General features: G+C 41.3%; 1 protein-coding gene across 1 annotated transcript in view; it reads left to right on the top strand.

The window, feature by feature from the left end:
- The first annotated feature begins 499 nt into the window (after positions 1–499).
- Positions 500–17,635, top strand: part of AKT1 (AKT serine/threonine kinase 1) — a 128,830-nt gene continuing 111,694 nt past the window's right edge. Inside the window, exons 1-2 of the mRNA XM_054026570.1 lie at positions 500–905; positions 7,340–7,504. Coding sequence (XP_053882545.1) covers positions 7,459–7,504 — 46 coding nt within the window. The 5' untranslated portion in view covers positions 500–905; positions 7,340–7,458. The remainder of the gene's footprint in view (positions 906–7,339; positions 7,505–17,635) is intronic.

Below are 17,635 nucleotides of genomic sequence, written 5' to 3'. Positions count from 1 at the left end.
TAAGTCTGGCCAGTTTCCCTCTTCTGTCACTGTGTGTTTATCTTGTAGTTTGCCTGGAGCGGGGTGGGGGTCGGGGTCGAGCTGTGACTCGAGCTAATAAGGGTGGACTCTGGTCCCATCCATGTGCGTGTGTGAGCTGAGATCTCCTTTTAGTAAACACCAGCGTGAGTGGAAAGCAGCCCTTGTTACCACGATAAGGAAATCTGCGGGCAGGAAGCCAGCAGAGTTCCCCATTCCTCCTGCACCATGCAGAACACACACCTTTTATTGTCGAACCGCAGAGTGTGTGAGTGTCCGAGTGTGTGTGTGTGAGAGAGAGTGTAAGTGTGTGTGTGGGGGGCGGGATAAGCGCTTCTGGAGCTGCAGAAACTCCCCCAGCCCAGCCGGGCTGGCTCTGCAGAGGATTGATTCCGCGGGCGGTAGGACCCCGCAGGCATCGCCGAGGCCAGACAGCGGCTCCCCCAGCCTGTGTGTGTGTGTGTGTGCGAGAGGCGGAGAGGAGGGAAGAGGCGAGCGCAGGCTGGCGGAGCCGGGAGCGGCTGCAGCAGCCCAGCCTGAAGCGAGCGCGGCGGGTGGGGGGTGGCTGGGGCAGCAGCAAACAGCTCGGGGCCCGGCCGCCCCCTCTGCTCCCGGAGGCTGCCCAGCTCCTGAGCGGCCCCAGCCAGGCCAGCCCCGCTCCGCTCCGCGCCGGGCGGGCAGCGCAGCGCAGCGCAGGCGGGGGTCCGGCCGGCCGGCCGGCGCGCTCCATGGGCTGACTCCCCGCGAGAGGGGGCGGAGGAGCGGCCGGGGATGGTGAGCAGGAGGCTGCGCTAGCCCGCTTAGGCCCTAGCGCCGGAGCCGGAGGAGAATCCGCCCGCGGCCAACCCCCATCGCCGCCTCTGCTAGGGCTTCTCCGCTGCAGGCGTGTAAGTGCCCCGCTCCCCGGGCGCGGCGGGAGGAAGCGCCGGGGCCTGCTCCGCCCGGCCAGCCGGGCCGGCCCCTGGCGCATTGCGCGGGGCGCACGCCGGGGATGGGGACGGGGACGGGGGGCTGGGGTGTGCGGCTCCCCCGGCGCGCACAGCGACCCGCCTGGGCCTCGGCTGGGGGGTAGCGCGCGGCGGCGGCGCCCCGCCGGGATTAGCCTGCCGGGAGGAGAGGTGGCTCGGGGCTGGCCCCCTCCAACTTACTCCCTTTCTTCGCTCTGCCTGGGGGCGGGGGGTTAGCGCTTTGCTAACAGGAAGCTGCTGGCTGTGCTGGGAATCCGCACATGAAAAGTGTTTGTGAGTGAAGCTGCTGGGGTCTCCCACCAGCGGAACGAGCGCTGGGCTGGATCCAGCCCGGGATCTCCTACCTTGAGCCCCCCACATCCCTCCAAATGCATGGGTAGGAGCTAGGTTGGCTCTTTCTTCGAGCCTTGCTTGTTGGATTCCTTGGCAATAGGAGCCCTTTGGTTTTCACAAGCCTTTATGTGTGTCGGCGGATATTGCCATGTTTTTAAGGCTGTTGACTGCTTATAATAGGTTTCTAAGTCTCCCCAAAAGTTATGACTCAATTTAGGGTAGAACTGTAACTCATATAATCAAGTTGGTTTCCCCCCTGCCCACCTCCAACTTCTGTAATGACTGAATTGTTCCTTGGAGACTTCTAGCACCTTCACCTCACTTCAACTTCATTGAAAAACATTGTGTGTATGTGGGTGTTTCCTTAATCTGACCTGTGTATTTTGGACTTGTTTATCATAACCAATATGGAGATGCATTAGAAGTTTTGATATGGTGCCATTGGTACTCATGTGGTTGTAGCCTTGTTAACATTTTTTGCTTAGGTGAAGTTTAACTGTATTTATTTCCCTTTCCCAATATATAAGAAGCAAATACCTTAGTTTGTTTACTTGTCTTTACATCATTAAATGAACATACATTTTAAAATGCAGTGTTTAAGGGGAGTTGCTGGATTAAGTATACTATAATATTGTTTTACAAGTGAAAAATATGTGTTGTGTAGCTAGCTACTAGATTACTTTATGTAGCTGTTAATTTCATAGTGACAGCCAGGATATTTACCATGACACAGTTGTATGTATGGATTTAAAGACTTTGCCACTACCTTTCACTTTTTGAATAGGTGGGCTTTTATTGTTTTGCAAATATTGTACACAAATTCTTGAAAGTATGCAGTCACTAATTAAAAGTGTCCCAATTTATTATGTAGTACTTAGAGCTCTAGCATTCACGTGCAAGTTAATATTTGCTAGAAGTAATTTAGTTGAGAATTAAATGAATTTATGACTTGTTTTATCTTTACAAAGGATGGAGCAAACCATTTGTTTACAAATGTGTTCTCTCTGATTCCATTGTACAGTCTCCCGACTCTATATGTTCATATAATTTAAAGCTTGTACAAGAATTTTATAAACTATAAATTGGCTTGTTTCTCACTTGAAGGGCATAATAAAAATGTAGGGGTTCAGGAGACGCTGTCCCCCTTTTGCACCCACAGTCAGTTTTACCCTGCTTAGAGTTTGTCCACACTACAACCAGAAGAGCTAGAAGAGCTAAACTTGTGTAGCCCTCCCACTCCACACCTTGAACAGAATTATCACTCCATCTGTTGGTTCTTAGACCATTAAAGACATGAGAGCAGTAAGCATTGCAAACTGCAGCTTGGAAGTCTAGATTAAGTTTATGGAGTCACAGAAAACGGAACATGTGTTTTGCAGTTTTCTTTTTCTCTCAACTTGTGATTATATTGTAGCTTGCAGTATCTGGAAAAACTTTTCCAAGCCTTATCATAAGCTCCATGTATAATGATGACAAAATACCTGTTTTGACATGGTGGTGGCTTAAGTGGAATATCTTCTAGACTAATGGAGAACATCAGTAATCACACACAATTGATGGCCCACAGCAGGATTTTCAAAATTAAGCTGAGATATAAAGTTGGTTGTTCATTTTCTGCTTTCTTGAAAATTGGTCATTAGGATTTGATGGCTGTGGGTCGGCTTCTGCCTCCCCACATCTGCCATGGGTATAGAGCCTGTGAACACAGTGGAATTAGTGGTTCTTCTTCTAGAAATGATGGTGGAATTTGTGGGGCTCTAACATACAAGTCAAGGCAGAGATAAAAGGGTGAGGCTGGAGGATCTTTACTGCTTGGATCTACCTGTTGTATTAATTTAGATGGAATAAATGGGGCAAAGGTGTCACTGTCCAACATTAAACAGTATTAAGTGAGGTCCAGGGTTTGATATACAGAGACCTCAGCCTGCTTAGCACCATGGCAAACACACCATTAAAAATCCTTTTAATAAAGATGAATAAAAGAACGAAAAACAGTTTCAGACTTTAACAGCAGCACCAGCAACAACAGCTCCAGCTCATCTGGACTAATTTCTTCTCTTTTCCCTCAAAGGACAGTTATTACCATATTTGAGCCCACCCAAGAGACTGCCAAACAAGAGTTTTTTTTTTTTTCCTTCTAAAACTTTCTCCAGCTAAAGGGAAAGGGAACAAAGGATGTTGTTAAAATGAAAGCCTAATACTTTACCTTTCAAATGCTTTCACTGAGGATAGGGCACTGCCTACAGAGTCTGCTGCTTCCCTCAGGTTGCAGTTGTGACTGCAGAGTGGTAATATTTCCCTCAACTCTGTTACCAAGATCCCAGTATGTTCCCCCTGAGCATGTCCTGGCTCCACAGATTGCACAGGAAATGAAGACAAAATCTCTTCCCGAGCAGGAGAGCGCTCTCTGTAAGAGGAGAACAGGTGCATCTCTTAATTTTGTAGGGGGCTCCCACAACAGGAAAGGGGCACATTTGAAAGACAGTAAAAGAGAGCACCCTGTTTAGGCAACTTCCTGTCTTAAGAGGCTGCCCCAAATATATTGAGTATAGCTCTGCTTTCTACCTTCTATATTGGAAGATTAGTTTGGGTGGTCCCTTAAGATAGCTTTCATTATGCTAGTACATAAGGAGGTGATGTATCTTTCTAAACTTAATAGCGCACTGAATTTTCACTATTTGAGGCACATACTTATCAACTACATTGATAGAATAATCAGCAGTGAGACAAAAGGTATTATTTATTTATATAATTAATTATCGTATTTTAATCTGTCTGAAGAGTACAGGTGGTATTTTGATACTGAATAAGGTGTCATAGAAACAAATCTTTTTTTTCAAACGAGAGCGAAAGGAAGAATTGTTCATCTGCAGCTCCTGCTATCACTCAGTCACATGCAGATACAGTCTAGACAAGCAAGCCATAGTCACCTCAGATAACTTCTATTCACTGGGAACCATTCCTAAAGTTACTTAATGAGCCTTATGATCATCCATTTTTTCAGCTTGTGCAAAAGGCAAACCTTCCATTTGTCCATATCCACTAATGCATAGATCCACCCAGCAGAGCTGACTTCCTCTTCCTGTGTAAGATCTTTGTGCTACCCTTGTGTCTTTCAAAAAACACCTCTCCCTCTGTCTGTTGAATTGCACTGGATATAATTTGGATGTGCAATTAAAATTGCACCAGGTATAATGAGGTTATGCTAGATACAGCTTTATGTCCAACTGCACTGTGTACTGTTGGGACAGTGGTAAGACATCCCACCTTTCCGTGTAATGAATTGAAGATATTTGAAATGAGGAGGGATAGCTCAGTGGTTTGAGCATTGGCCTGCTAAACCCAGGGTTGTGAGTTCAATCCTTGAGGGGGCCACTTGGGAATCTGGGGCAAAATCAGTACTTGGTCCTGCTAGTGAAGGCAGGGGGCTGGACTCGATGACCTTTCAAGGTCCCTTCCAGTTCTAGGAGATGGGATATCTCCATTATATTTTTATATATCACACACAGACCAGCATAGCTGGATAAAGAATATAAGGCCAGACTCTGGCCTCTTCTGCATGCTGGTATAAAGAGTAATAGGGGTCCTCTTAATTCTTTGTGCCATAGTGCCACTTCAGTGCACAGAGCCAGTATGTTATTTCCTCCTCTCCCCAAAGAGGCTGGGAGGGAGCAAGGATGTGCCTGTCAGTGTATAGTTACACCAGCATATTGGAGAGGGTATGTTGTACTAAGTTCATGCTGCCACTCCCTCCCTGGAACAGAAGGCAGAATGACTCCCAAATCATGATCTCCCTTCTGGGCTATTTCAGGGGTAGCGGAATAAGATGCTGCTACTTACCCTGGGCAAATTGACAACCACGCCCATAATAAATAAGGTGGTGCTATGCAAATAGATAGGTTTGTGAATCCAGATGGATGTGGAGTAACCTAGCCTGAGACTCCAGCAACCTTTTTGTCATTGTTTTTTATTTCTTCTAATCAGGGGATTAGCCTTCCTACTAATTAGTTATTTTGCTTTTAACTTTCTCTTTCACCAAGTGACTCTGGAAAAGGGGTTGGCTGCTTATTTCCATTGTTTTAAATTCAGCGCGTGGGTATGATGTACAGTACCCTGACCTGTTGTGGCATAGTGTTATACCAATAAGTAATGTGTGTTAACTTTCACACAGCAATTCCATTTTCAGACTTTAGCTGTGATAATCATAGGGTTTTTATTCAACACTTTGCAGATAGCTCAGTATTTGAGAGAAGGCTTTAAATGAGGTCTGTTCTCCCATTGATGCCTAGGTGTAACTATCAGTAGGTGTGAGGGAATAACAGCCCATCATGTTTGTCCAGTGTTATCTTAACTACATGTCACAAGGTGCTTGTCCTAAGATAACTTCTTGGTGAAACTCATCTCCATTTTGTAACATATAATTCTCCTATACTTGTCTGTGACGTTAAGAAATTCCTACATGTCTATGTTCCAGTATCCAATTTTTGTATTTTCCCTCCCCTAGGCAAATCTCAGGCTTGTTTCTTAGAGTTGATAAATATAAGAAGTGAGAATTGGCAGATTACTAACTTGGAAAAACAGTGAATTGTTTATTTATTTGAGAACTACAGGGTGTAACTTCTAAAGATTTAGAACTCTGATAACTGGTGAAAGTTCATAGAAATACAAATAGGGACCTGACCTCATTTCTGTCACAACTCATCCCACTCAAAGTTGCACAATTTATATTTACAGTGATTGATATAACTCAGATTTAACTTCATTAGAAGCTCTGGTTGGCTTAGGGTACTGGCAATGAAATATGGAACCTCCCATCTCTATCAGATGTTCAGTCCCAGGTTCATAATGACCAGAGGTTGTTACCATCAGTGATCCTCTCAGTGGATAACATGAAATTAGTTGACCTTAGTCCAGTTCCTAATGGACCGCTATCCCCATCATGACTGGTATGTTTGTTGCCAATCCAAGTAGAGATGTCATGGACTGAATAGGCATAAAGATGTGGTCCCTTCAGAAGAGGAGAGAGGCAGCGATAAATGCCAATGTACTGCGTTGAGTGGCAGAGGGAGGTGTGTCTAGTGGGCGGGGGACAGGAGGGGCTTGTTTTAAGATCTTCACCATTATCTGGAATTTGGCATAAATTACATTTGAATGATACTCCCTTGTTATACTGAACTAGGTAAAGTTGCAGATACCTCTGAGGACGGAGAAATTATAAAAAGAAATCTGGAGAAATTGGCAAGGTGGGCAGAAAATAACTAACAAAATCAGATTCAGTTTGGAAGATAATACAAAGTTATAGTTCTGGAAAGAAAGGATTTTCAGTGAGGGAGTGAAACCTGGAAAACAGACCTACTGGTGATAGTGGAGAGCAAACAGAGAAATATAACAACAGGGAAGACCAAGGAACACAGTTTGGGGCTGCATAAGAAGAGACCTCAAGCAATAAGAGCAAGGGATGTAGGGGCTGATTTATGATGAGAGAAAGTTTAATGATTTTACTCAAGATACTGTATGCTCATTTAAGAGGGGAGTTGAATTGCTTAGAGCGGTCAAGAGGATAGGTCTGGGAGTAATGGGATGAATTTAATGGGGAAAACTGAAGTGGAATATTAGGAAAATCTTCCTGACATTGAGATGCATTAGGCTGTAGAAGTCTCCCAAAGGAAGTGGTGGAAGCTTCCATGCTGAGGGATATTAAAACTAGATTGGATAAAATTACTGTTGGGGGGGTAATTTTCATTGGTGGGGAGATGAAAGAGACCTGGATTAAGTCTTGCAGTCCATGTCAAATGTAGGGTTCGTACTGACATTGCTGTATCTGTTGAGTGAATAGGCAGAACTCCTTCAAACATTCACTTTGGCAAACCCATTCTTCCCCCAAATAAAAATACTTCTGAAGAACAAATCCCTCATTTAGACTTTGTAATCAAAACAGCTATATAAACTACCTTCTGTTGTGTTCCTTACTGCACATATGTGAAATGCTGCAAAACTTTTTTTTTTTTTAATATTTCTAGAAATAGCTGAAAGAGAGAGGAAAGAAGCCCTTTCCGTGGCCCCTTCTGCTGGAATCCAGACATAACAGTGGGGTGATCTTTCAGCAGAAACTCTTTTTTCAAGAGACATTCCTGCCATTATGAATGAAGTAGCAATAGTGAAGGAAGGATGGCTTCACAAGCGAGGTAAGTGTCTTTTCCTTCCCATTTAAAGGAACACTGTCTGTTTGGGTCAACCAACAAATTGGCTTGGTCTCACCTTTAACAGCATACCTTTAAATAGCTCTTTCTTATTTTTCTCCCTTAAAATATGACCCTTCCTAATGGTAAATATACATAGGAAAGATATATGACTTTCCACAAGGCATGCAAGACTCTGTGAAATGTGTGTATTATGTTTTTCTCAGAAAACTCAGTATCTCCACCATTTGGTTTGAAAATTATGTTAATAGAAAAAAAGAGGCTCCTTAAAACAGAGAGTTGAAAGTTGGACTATTGCAAAGGTGGGACTGGGGGTCACGAGGTTATTATATGGGGGGGTCGCGAGCTGCCAACCTCCACCCCAAGCCCCGCTTTGCCTCCAGCATTTATAACAGACTCATAGACTTTAAGGTCAGAAGGGACCATTATGATCTTCTAGTCTGGCCTCCTGCACAACACAGGCCACAGAATCTCACCCACCCACTCCTGTAACAAACCCCTGACCTATGTCTGAGCTATTGAAGTCCTCAACTTGTGGTTTAATGGTGTTAAATGTATTAAAAAGTGTTTTTAATTTATAAGGGGGGGTAACACTCAGAGGCTTGCTATATGAAAAGGGTCACCAGTAAAAAGAGCCACTGCTCTATGTAGATAACTTATCTGTAGCTGTTCTATCTATGAGCATGTGTGACCAGAAAATATAATTGTCTCAAGGTGAATCTTCATTTGGACAGCAAGGAATATAATGATTATTAGCTGTGCTATGATCCCACAGTAGATTTATTAGTGAATGCACTCTTTGGTGGTTGTGTGTGTGTGTGTGTGTGTGTGTTTTTAAACCCTACCACTCATTGTACCCAAGACATGAGCAGTAGCATTAATTTTGCACACTCCGTGTAGATCTGTTTTAACACTGGTAAAATAAAACTTTATTAAAGTCCTTCTGTATGAGAGGTAGGGCAGAGAGAGCTGAAATATAACTGACATAGTAATTACATGTCCTATCCTGTTGCATTACTAGACATTTCCCCCACTCCCTGAAGGTCTTGCTAAGAATAAGTGAAATTTTACTGTATGCTTTTTTCCTTAGGAACAGTGTTGTTATGCTATCAGGTATTTGGCTTACCTGTTTCTTTGTACTGTACTATTGCTTCCTGGAAAGGAGAGAACAACATTAGGCGCTTTTCATAATCTCATCATTTGTTGTGGACAACAACAGATTTTGTATCCTCCAGCTTGCTGCTTCTGCAGACTCAGGATTTTTCTGGAAAGTTTGCAACAACGAAGTAATGTAACCTGAAGGTGCAAAGGTACAGAATAATTATTGGGGGAAGAAGATGGCATTCCTTATCATAACCTTGATAAAGGTTAAGGATTCTTCTGCAAGAATAAAATTGATAAAATCCATGTTATTAAAATAAAAGGAAAATTATTTTTTCTATACTCTGTTATACCCTTTAGTTTCCCATTCTCATCCGATGATTGGTCAGGAGAATTTGACATGGCCATATGAAAGTACCATAATTTTTTATTCAGTTTTGTTTCAGACAGCATTTATGCATCTACATGTCCCCTCTCTAGAGCTTAGTGAAATGTATAACATCTTAATTCATGTCACTGGATAGTTCTGAAGAATCTAAACTACCTTTTGCAGTAAATATATTTGAGAGAGACATTTTGATTGGGTAAAACAAGGCAAGGAAAAAATTACTTGCATTTCATTTTCCAGTTTAGGATCCTAGAAACTCTTTCAGTTAAAGGGACACTGTGGACTTAAATCACATTTCTGCCTGAATATTTTTTTTATACCTAGTTACAGATAACAACTAACATGACTATAACTGAAAGAAGTTGGAGGGAAATGTGTATTTCGTGTGCGTGCGCACATTGACTGCACTTTGTCTATGCAGTTTTATTGTAGTCAGTCTTCCTCCGTTTGCGTGGGTCTTTCTCACAAGAATGGTGGGAGAAAGAGAAGCATGGTTGTAAATCCACAGACATTGTTCAAGGAGGATTCAAGGGCAGATGTAGTATCCAAAACTATTTTTATCTTTTTTTTTTTTTTTTTTTAAACAGCGTGACTAGATTTCAAGCTGACAATGACCCTCAATATTGAAAATTGAAATTTCTATAAAAAGAAGAACAGGAGTACTTGTGGCACCTTAGAGACTAACAAATTTATTAGAGCATAAGCTTTCGTGGACTACAGCCCACTTCTTCGGATGCATATAGAATGGAACATATAATGAGGAGATATATATACACACATACAGAGAGCATAAACAGGTGGGAGTTGTCTTACCAACTCTGAGAGGCCAATTAATTAAGAGAAAAAAAACTTTTGAAGTGATAATCAAGCTAGCCGAGTACAGACAGTGTGATAAGAAGTGTGAGAGTACTTACAAGGGGAGATAGAGTCAATGTTTGTAATGGCTCAGCCATTCCCAGTCCTTATTCAAACTGGAGTTGATTGTGTCTAGTTTGCATATCAATTCTAGCTCTGCAGTCTCTCTTTGGAGTCTGTTTTTGAAGTTTTTCTGTTGTAATATAGCCACCCGCAGGTCTGTCACTGAATGACCAGACAGGTTAAAGTGTTCTCCCACTGGTTTTTGAGTATTTTGATTCCTGATGTCAGATTTGTGTCCATTAATTCTTTTGCGTAGAGACTGTCCGGTTTGGCCAATGTACATGGCAGAGGGGCATTGCTGGCACATGATGGCATATATCACATTGGTAGATGTGCAGGTGAACGAGCCCCTGATGGTATGGCTGATGTGATTAGGTCCTATGATGATGTCACTTGAATAGATATGTGGACAGAGTTGGCATCGGGGTTTGTTACAAGGATAGGTTCCTGGGTTAGTGGTTTTGTTCAGTGATGTGTGGTTGCTGGTGAGTATTTGCTTTAGGTTGGGGGGTTGTCTGTAAGCGAGGACAGGTCTGTCTCCCAAGATCTGTGAGAGTAAAGGATCATCTTTCAGGATAGGTTGTAGATCTCTGATGATGCGCTGGAGAGGTTTTAGTTGGGGGCTGAAGGTGACAGCTAGTGGTGTTCTGTTATTAATAACAGAATATATATCTCCTCATTATATGTTCCATTCTATATGCATCCGAAGAAGTGGGCTGTAGTCCACGAAAGCTTATGCTCTAATAAATTTGTTAGTCTCTAAGGTGCCACAAGTACTCCTGTTCTTCTTTTTGCGGATACAGACTAACACGGCTGTTACTCTGAAATTTCTATGCTTCCTACGATAAAAAGATAAGCTGAACACAAGTACTGGTTCTTCGTACTTTGCAATATAGCTGGGGGGTGTCTTAGTTCTAGATTCTTTAATTGATTTCTAGATCCCTTTAGAGACACTTCATTGACCTCCAGCACCAGAGATTATAATCTGTAATTGAATGTGACAAGACCACCTGCTGAGCACGTGTGTTGTAACTTTTTTTTTTTTCTTTGTGGGGTAAATAGTAGTACATACTGTGTATTTGAGATTCAGATTCAAATTTTGTGCTCGGAGTTTGCATATTCATCTTGATGTTTTGCATCCAAGTAAACCCCATTTATTTATCCTGGTTCCCCCACAGCTTTTCCCCTCTTTCTGTCCCGTCCTGATGCATACTCTGGCACCTATTTCTTTCCACTTCAGTGGTGAAACACAACTGGTAATGTTACTTCACTAACCTGCTGATGGGAGATTTCAGAAAGCGACGCAGTAGCCCCTTCTTTGCTTGCCAGGAGACCACATGTGCTAAGCTCCACTATATTCCGAGTTTCATTGGCAGCAGTGATGAGATCGGTTGACAACTGATTCACTTGCATGGAGGGAGAGAGGCTGGTCCATGAGTGTGGGTTTTTTGTTTGTTTTTTAAGTGACTTCACATCTACAATGCTTTGTTATAGATCTGCACTTGAAAAGAGCAGATTAATTTGCTAGTTCTGTGAGGCTAAATGCTCCAGCCAGAGGATGTTTCCAAAACTGATGCCTGGTACTGTGAGCTTGTGAAAGAAGACATAAACAGTAATTACTGTAGGGAGGGACTACAAAGGGTGGATTACAGATATAGTAAACATATACAGTTTGTCTTTTGGGTAACAAATAAAACTGAGATCCTGACTGCTTGCGGTCTTTAAAGAGCCCATGGTTCTTTTCACAAGTGTAATCAGTGTTAACCCCAGCTACTGGCCAAATGCCAGTTTGGGTAATTATGTTCTGCCTACCTTAAATTCCCTCCACAGTTTCAGTTGGATAAGGTATCTATTAGTTCCTGTCCTGCACAGTAGAACAGCATGGCTGTGTGCAGTTAAACAGTTGCTACATTTCACCCCAGCGGTGGCTGCGTTTCAGTGGTTGCAGTGATTTGTGTATGTGTAAATCAGTTTGCAAAGGGCTTTGGAGCCCTTCTGGATGGCAGGTGCTCTATATGCCATTATTATCTAGAGCAAGTGTTTTTGGCCTGGTTGAAATAGAAATAGCATGACTTTCTTGGGTAGCTTTCTTGCCTTTTTAGTTTTTGTTTCAAAGTCAAAAATATAAATGGAGAAATGAAATTCAACATCTTTTTCTGTGCATGTCTGATAGTTCCTGGCAGTCCCATGAGTCAGTTACTTAAAGGAAGTGCCGCTTCCAAGTAGTTCAGATGTTTATTTGTGGAGAGGCCAGTGGTATCTATCTCCATGACACTTCTAGCCTCAGCCAATCAGATGTATAAGAATTCATGAATGAACTCATTTTTTTTTTTTCAATTGGCAGCGCATAGCTCTGTAACCCTAATCAGGATGGAACAAGTGCTTGCTCATCAGCTATGCATACGAAAACAATAGTTAGAAACCCTGACCTCTCTTTGCAGGATTTCTTAATGCACATGTGGAAAACTTGGAGTGGAGAAACTTAGACTTTGTCATGTTTGGGGTGTGTGTGTGTGTACACATACAGTACATGATGTTACATTGGTAGAGGAACGAGACATTGGAGGCTAGGATTTTGTCTTGTGGCAAGGCATAAGGGGGGAATTAATCTGTATATGTCCCATGACCAGTGATTAAATAATATGTGGGAGGGAGGAGAAAATCATCTGCTCTGAATGCTTTTAGTTGTTGGAACTCAATGTTACTGTGTTTCTAAATGTATGTCAGTGGTACCCAGAGATTTGGATGGGTGCCCTTTTATGTGGAATTTCTTCTAGACTGAAGTAAATACCAGTCTCAAGGTCCTAATGATTTCCTTTTCCAATTTTCATTCATCTGTCCACACTAGTGGGTCCTCCCAATATCAACTCTCCATCCCTATATCTGCCTTTCCCAGTGTGTCCTATCTTCTGTCTCTCTTACTTAGATTCTAAACTCTTTGGAGAAGGGATTGTCTCTCTTGTATATAGTGTATACAGATGAGAATTTTGTCAGGGCTAAACAAGGAGATAAGAATCCTCATGAGAATCCCAAAGCAGTTACAACCTTACACAGGAATTTTGTCCACCAAAAGGTACCAAATGTGGTGGTGGTATTTTTAAACAGTGAACACAAGCACTGCACAGCAGTTAAGCCAGCAGGTATAGAACACCTTATCCAGCAGAAACGGCAGAAGGATTTTAGGCATGTAGACTGAAATTACCCTATTGTGTATCCGGCTGACCAACAGGCAGATATTACCAGAACTTTAATGACAAATGGCTTCCTGTCTTATCTGTAAGATAGTGCTTCCAGTAGCAAGATGCCTTCCACTGACACACTGGAGACTTGATTCTGCTTTGACATAGAGGGACCATTACTTCTTGTTGAATAACCAGTGTTCTTCAGCCATCTCCAAGCCAGGTATTGACCTGTTGCCAACCTGATTATCTTGTGAAGTCTGTTGTAATCACAGCACAAGGTGACTGCAGGATATGCATAATTAGACCATTGGATTGTTGCACACTCCATTCACTGAGACAGAGTAACATGGCCTAAAATACTTTAGCATTGTTACCCTGAGAGCCAGTCAATATTTTTAACTGTTCATCTATTAGTATCAATTGAACCAGGGTCACATGACCATGTTTCCCCCAATTGGCTTGTTTGGCAATCCCAGGGATACAGTGTTACTGCTCCCCTTCAACTCGTACTGCTTTTCTATTCTGTTATCTTGCCTCCTACTTGGCCCTTCAATATTTGGGGGTTTTTCGTCTCTTCCTGCAAAGTAATTTTGGACTTTTCCCACTGACCTGTGCAGCTAGAACCTTCAAGGTTCAGATTAGTTTAAGGATCTGCTGACTTTCATGGTATTTCAAAGGAGTGACTGTGGCACCTGATACAAAATATCTTAAAACACATCTAGAGATGCCAGTTGTAAAGTATAAAGATATTTCAGAGGTGAAACCAGGGTGATAAGGAAAGGAATAAGCTAGGGGTTGAATAAGAAAAGAATGTGTGTGTGTGATTCATAATGAAGGGAAAGGAGTTGCTGTTTCCTTTATTTTAAAGAGAATAACAAAATATATAGCTGAAGATTTGTAGCTTATAGGGAGATCTGTTGCTATTGAGGTTTGGGGTTAAAAAGAACCTTTGATAAACAATGTTAGTCTTTGGCTTTGCACGTTGCTCACTTTTTTAACACAAGGGGCAATAGTTCTGCGCTATAGCTCTCAGTTTCTGTCTCTTTTTTGTCCTGCTCTGGGAGTAGGGAGGAACCAGGAAATTATAGACCAATAAATCGGATGTCGGCAGTAGGCAAGATGCTAGAGACATTAAGAAAGGATGAGATCACAAAACATCTGGAGAAATATGAGGTGATAATGGCTAGACTATTTTAAAAAGTAAATCTCAACTGATGGAATTATTTTTGGAGAGATTGTAAGAAGCAGGAATGAGTGTAAAGCACCGGAGATGGTCTGTTTTGGATGGCAAAGGACACAAATGCACAGTGTTAGCCAGTGCAACATAGGTGGCATCAGCACTGAACAGTCAAAAAGGCTGACTGAAGGGAGATTAAACATTGCTTGGAGGAAGGAAGGGCATGAACAGGCTACCATAGGAGTAGAGCTAGTCAAAAGCGTTCCAACAAAACTTTTTTTCAATGGCAAATATCTTTCTGACCAAAACAGATTTTGTTATGAAAAGTTTTTATTTTGGTCAAAACTTTTAGTTTCTTGGGAATAAGTTTTTAATTAAAAATAAGTGAATGCTTCTGTTTTGAATTTTGAAGAAATGAAAATGCCTCACTTTCCACTCCCCCCTCCCAAACATTCAAGAATTACATTGGGCCTGATACTTTTCACTATGTTTATAAATGACTTGCCATGGAACGCTTGTGTAAGCATGATACTATATGCAGTGGTTCTCAAACTTTTGTATTGGTGACCCCTTTCACATAGCAAGCCTCTGGGTGCGACCCCCCTCCCCCAATAAATTAAAAACATTTTTTAATATATTTAACACCATTATAAATGCTGGAGGCAAAGCGGGTTTTGGGGTGGAGGCTGACAGCTCGCAACCCCTCAGGTAATAACCTCGTGACCCCCTGAGGGCTCCTGACTCCTGACCCCCAGTTTGAGAACCCCTGCTACATAGACTTTCTGATCAAATGATACAAAAAAGAGATCAGATGCTGACACCTTGATATCTTATGTTACTATGCAGTGCATTAGATTAATGCCCTCTCACTATACCTCTGGAAACATAGTTCACATTTTGCTAACTATCTGTCAGAAACTAAATGAATTAAGTTTCAGTCTTATCCTTAATAAGTATCAGATCACGTCACTTAAAGACCACCTTGCTTGCGTTTCAGCAACAAGGGATTGGAGTATTTCAAGGCAGGATTAAGGTGAGCTGGTAATGCTTTGTAGGGAAGGTTGCATAGTCCCTGCCCACAATATTTCTAGTTCTAGCTTGTATCATTTATTTTTTGTTCATTTTCATGAGCCCTAGGTACATACACATATTTTAAAGAAAAAAATAAATTGGGAGAATGAGTAAATAATTGTCTCATGTGTTTTTCCACTTATCTGTAATTTAAGATCATCAAGTCTGGGTTTAGCAAGAAAGAGAGTACTGAGTGGGGGTGGTCTGAAAGCAGTATAAAGAGAATGTAGAGAAAAGAACCATACATCTGTGGCAGAATGTAGCTGCCATGCGATATTATTTGTTTAATCCGCAAAGTTCTCTTTATGGAAAACTCTTTTTAAAGATGATTAGGGCAGTTGATGGACATAGCTTCATTCAAGAAACAAACTTTACTATTTAATATGCTAACCTTTCATTCAGACATAGCTTTTTTGAATAATTTTCCAGGAATAACTCTGTGGCCTGTTAGGAAAATATATTTCTAAGCTATGTTTTTCTTTTGTGATGCAGGCTAAACATATGAGAAATATTTATTAAGAGAATTTTTAATAAGGTTTAATTAATTTTAAAAATAGATTTAAAAATAGATTCCCCTTCCCCTCACCCCAGTGGTATTGCATGCATCATACTACAGGTGCAATGTGTGTCTTAAAAAAGGAACAAAAACCAGGAAACCATACAAGGAAAGAGGAAGAAAAAGAATGGAGAAACAATAGCACCATATTAGGTGTGATATAGTCTGTATTTGTGGGAAATATACATTACAACTAAGTGTGTTTGTGTGTGTGGGGGGAATAACAAGAACTAGTTTTCAGAATGTTTTTAGTTGGAAAAAGTAATAGAATTCATGGATTATCCTCCGACCACTAAGCTGAATCAATAATGAAAAAAGACAGTTGGTTCAAAAAGAATTGTTAGAATCATCAGTTTATTCAACAAAGACTTGATCATCTCTGATTATAGCAGAGGTACACAGAAGTTATAAATTGAGGGTTGAGGGGAGGAGGCTAGAATTGTCCACTCTTTTTTTTTTAATTTTTGGGTGAGTTTGAAGGGAGTATTTTGAAGTACCCATCTAAGGCCCTGATCATGCAGTGGCCTGTGTGTGGGCAGATTCTGGGAAATCAGTAGGACTCGGGAGGGGTGGAGGGAATGCATTGTAGGTTCAGGATTTAAGTTATTTTACTGAGACCATAAATGTGCAGTGTTTGGGTGGCTTGAAAGTTTATTAAAGTGAACACAAGAAGATCTCTCTTCCTCTCCATTGTGTAGGATGCTGTTTGTTTTTTATTAATATGTGATTTTGGTGGGGATCATAGAGGGACATGTAAGCGAGGGTTTTGTCTTTCTTCTGATGGTCCTGAGCTTGGTAGGCAATATGATCTGTCTTGGGAGTGAGTTCCACAGTTGCCAGAAAAGCTGTAGCTTATAAGTACAAAAAGACTCTCCCACTTGAGGTGTATGGTACCAGTAGAACGTAGGTGTTGTGGGAGTCACGGCTGCTTACAGTGTTGTTGTCAGCTTCCATGGTTTCATGACAAGTCTTGGGATATTTGGTATTTTTTTTTAAGTCCCAGCTCTAGGAATTGTCAAGTGATTACATGAGAATTTCAGCTTACTTTTTTTTTTTTTTTTTTTTTTTTTTTAAATGAAAGTTTGTAACCCTCATGGTTGTAAATGAAAGCTTGAAAACATGACTTAAGTGTACTGCCAAGGCTTGAAAACCAAAAGGCAAAGAAAAAAAGATCTGAAATTGTATTCGTTTCTAAGTCTCATGGTTTAGGGAGAATGATTCATGATTTTTTTTTAATGCTTAAGTTTAGCGATATTGGTGGTCCCTCCATTACTCGGGATCATTCCCATGAAGGGGTCTGGAGACAAACATGATTCCATTTCTAAAAAGCTAGCAGTTTGAAAGAATAACTTTAGCATATACTGTAAGAAGTGTACAGGACTATATAGTTTTCTATTTTGGTATTATGTTCAAACTACCTTTTTATCAGATAAATTACATCTAGATATTTAATTCAAATATGCCTAAAAAAACCTAAAGTTCAACCTCCTTTAATAAATTAGTGTTCTACTATTTTCAGATCATAGTCCTAGTACACACAGAATCAATAAGGAACTCTGTCAGAACTGATTTTTATCTTCCTCAGATTATCCAGTAAAACTGCCAACAAAATTAGGCCCCCGTTGATATGAGTAAATGGTATTGCTTTGCATATAACAATTTTTAACACAAACAAATCATTTACACTGTTCATTACTGCAAGCTTCCAACTAAATTTGACCAG

This window comes from Malaclemys terrapin, chromosome 4 (genome assembly GCF_027887155.1).
Source record: "Malaclemys terrapin pileata isolate rMalTer1 chromosome 4, rMalTer1.hap1, whole genome shotgun sequence".
Lineage (NCBI taxonomy): Eukaryota > Metazoa > Chordata > Testudines > Emydidae > Malaclemys > Malaclemys terrapin.
Note: the sequence above shows the minus strand (reverse complement) of the source record. Positions and strands in the feature narration are given on the sequence as shown.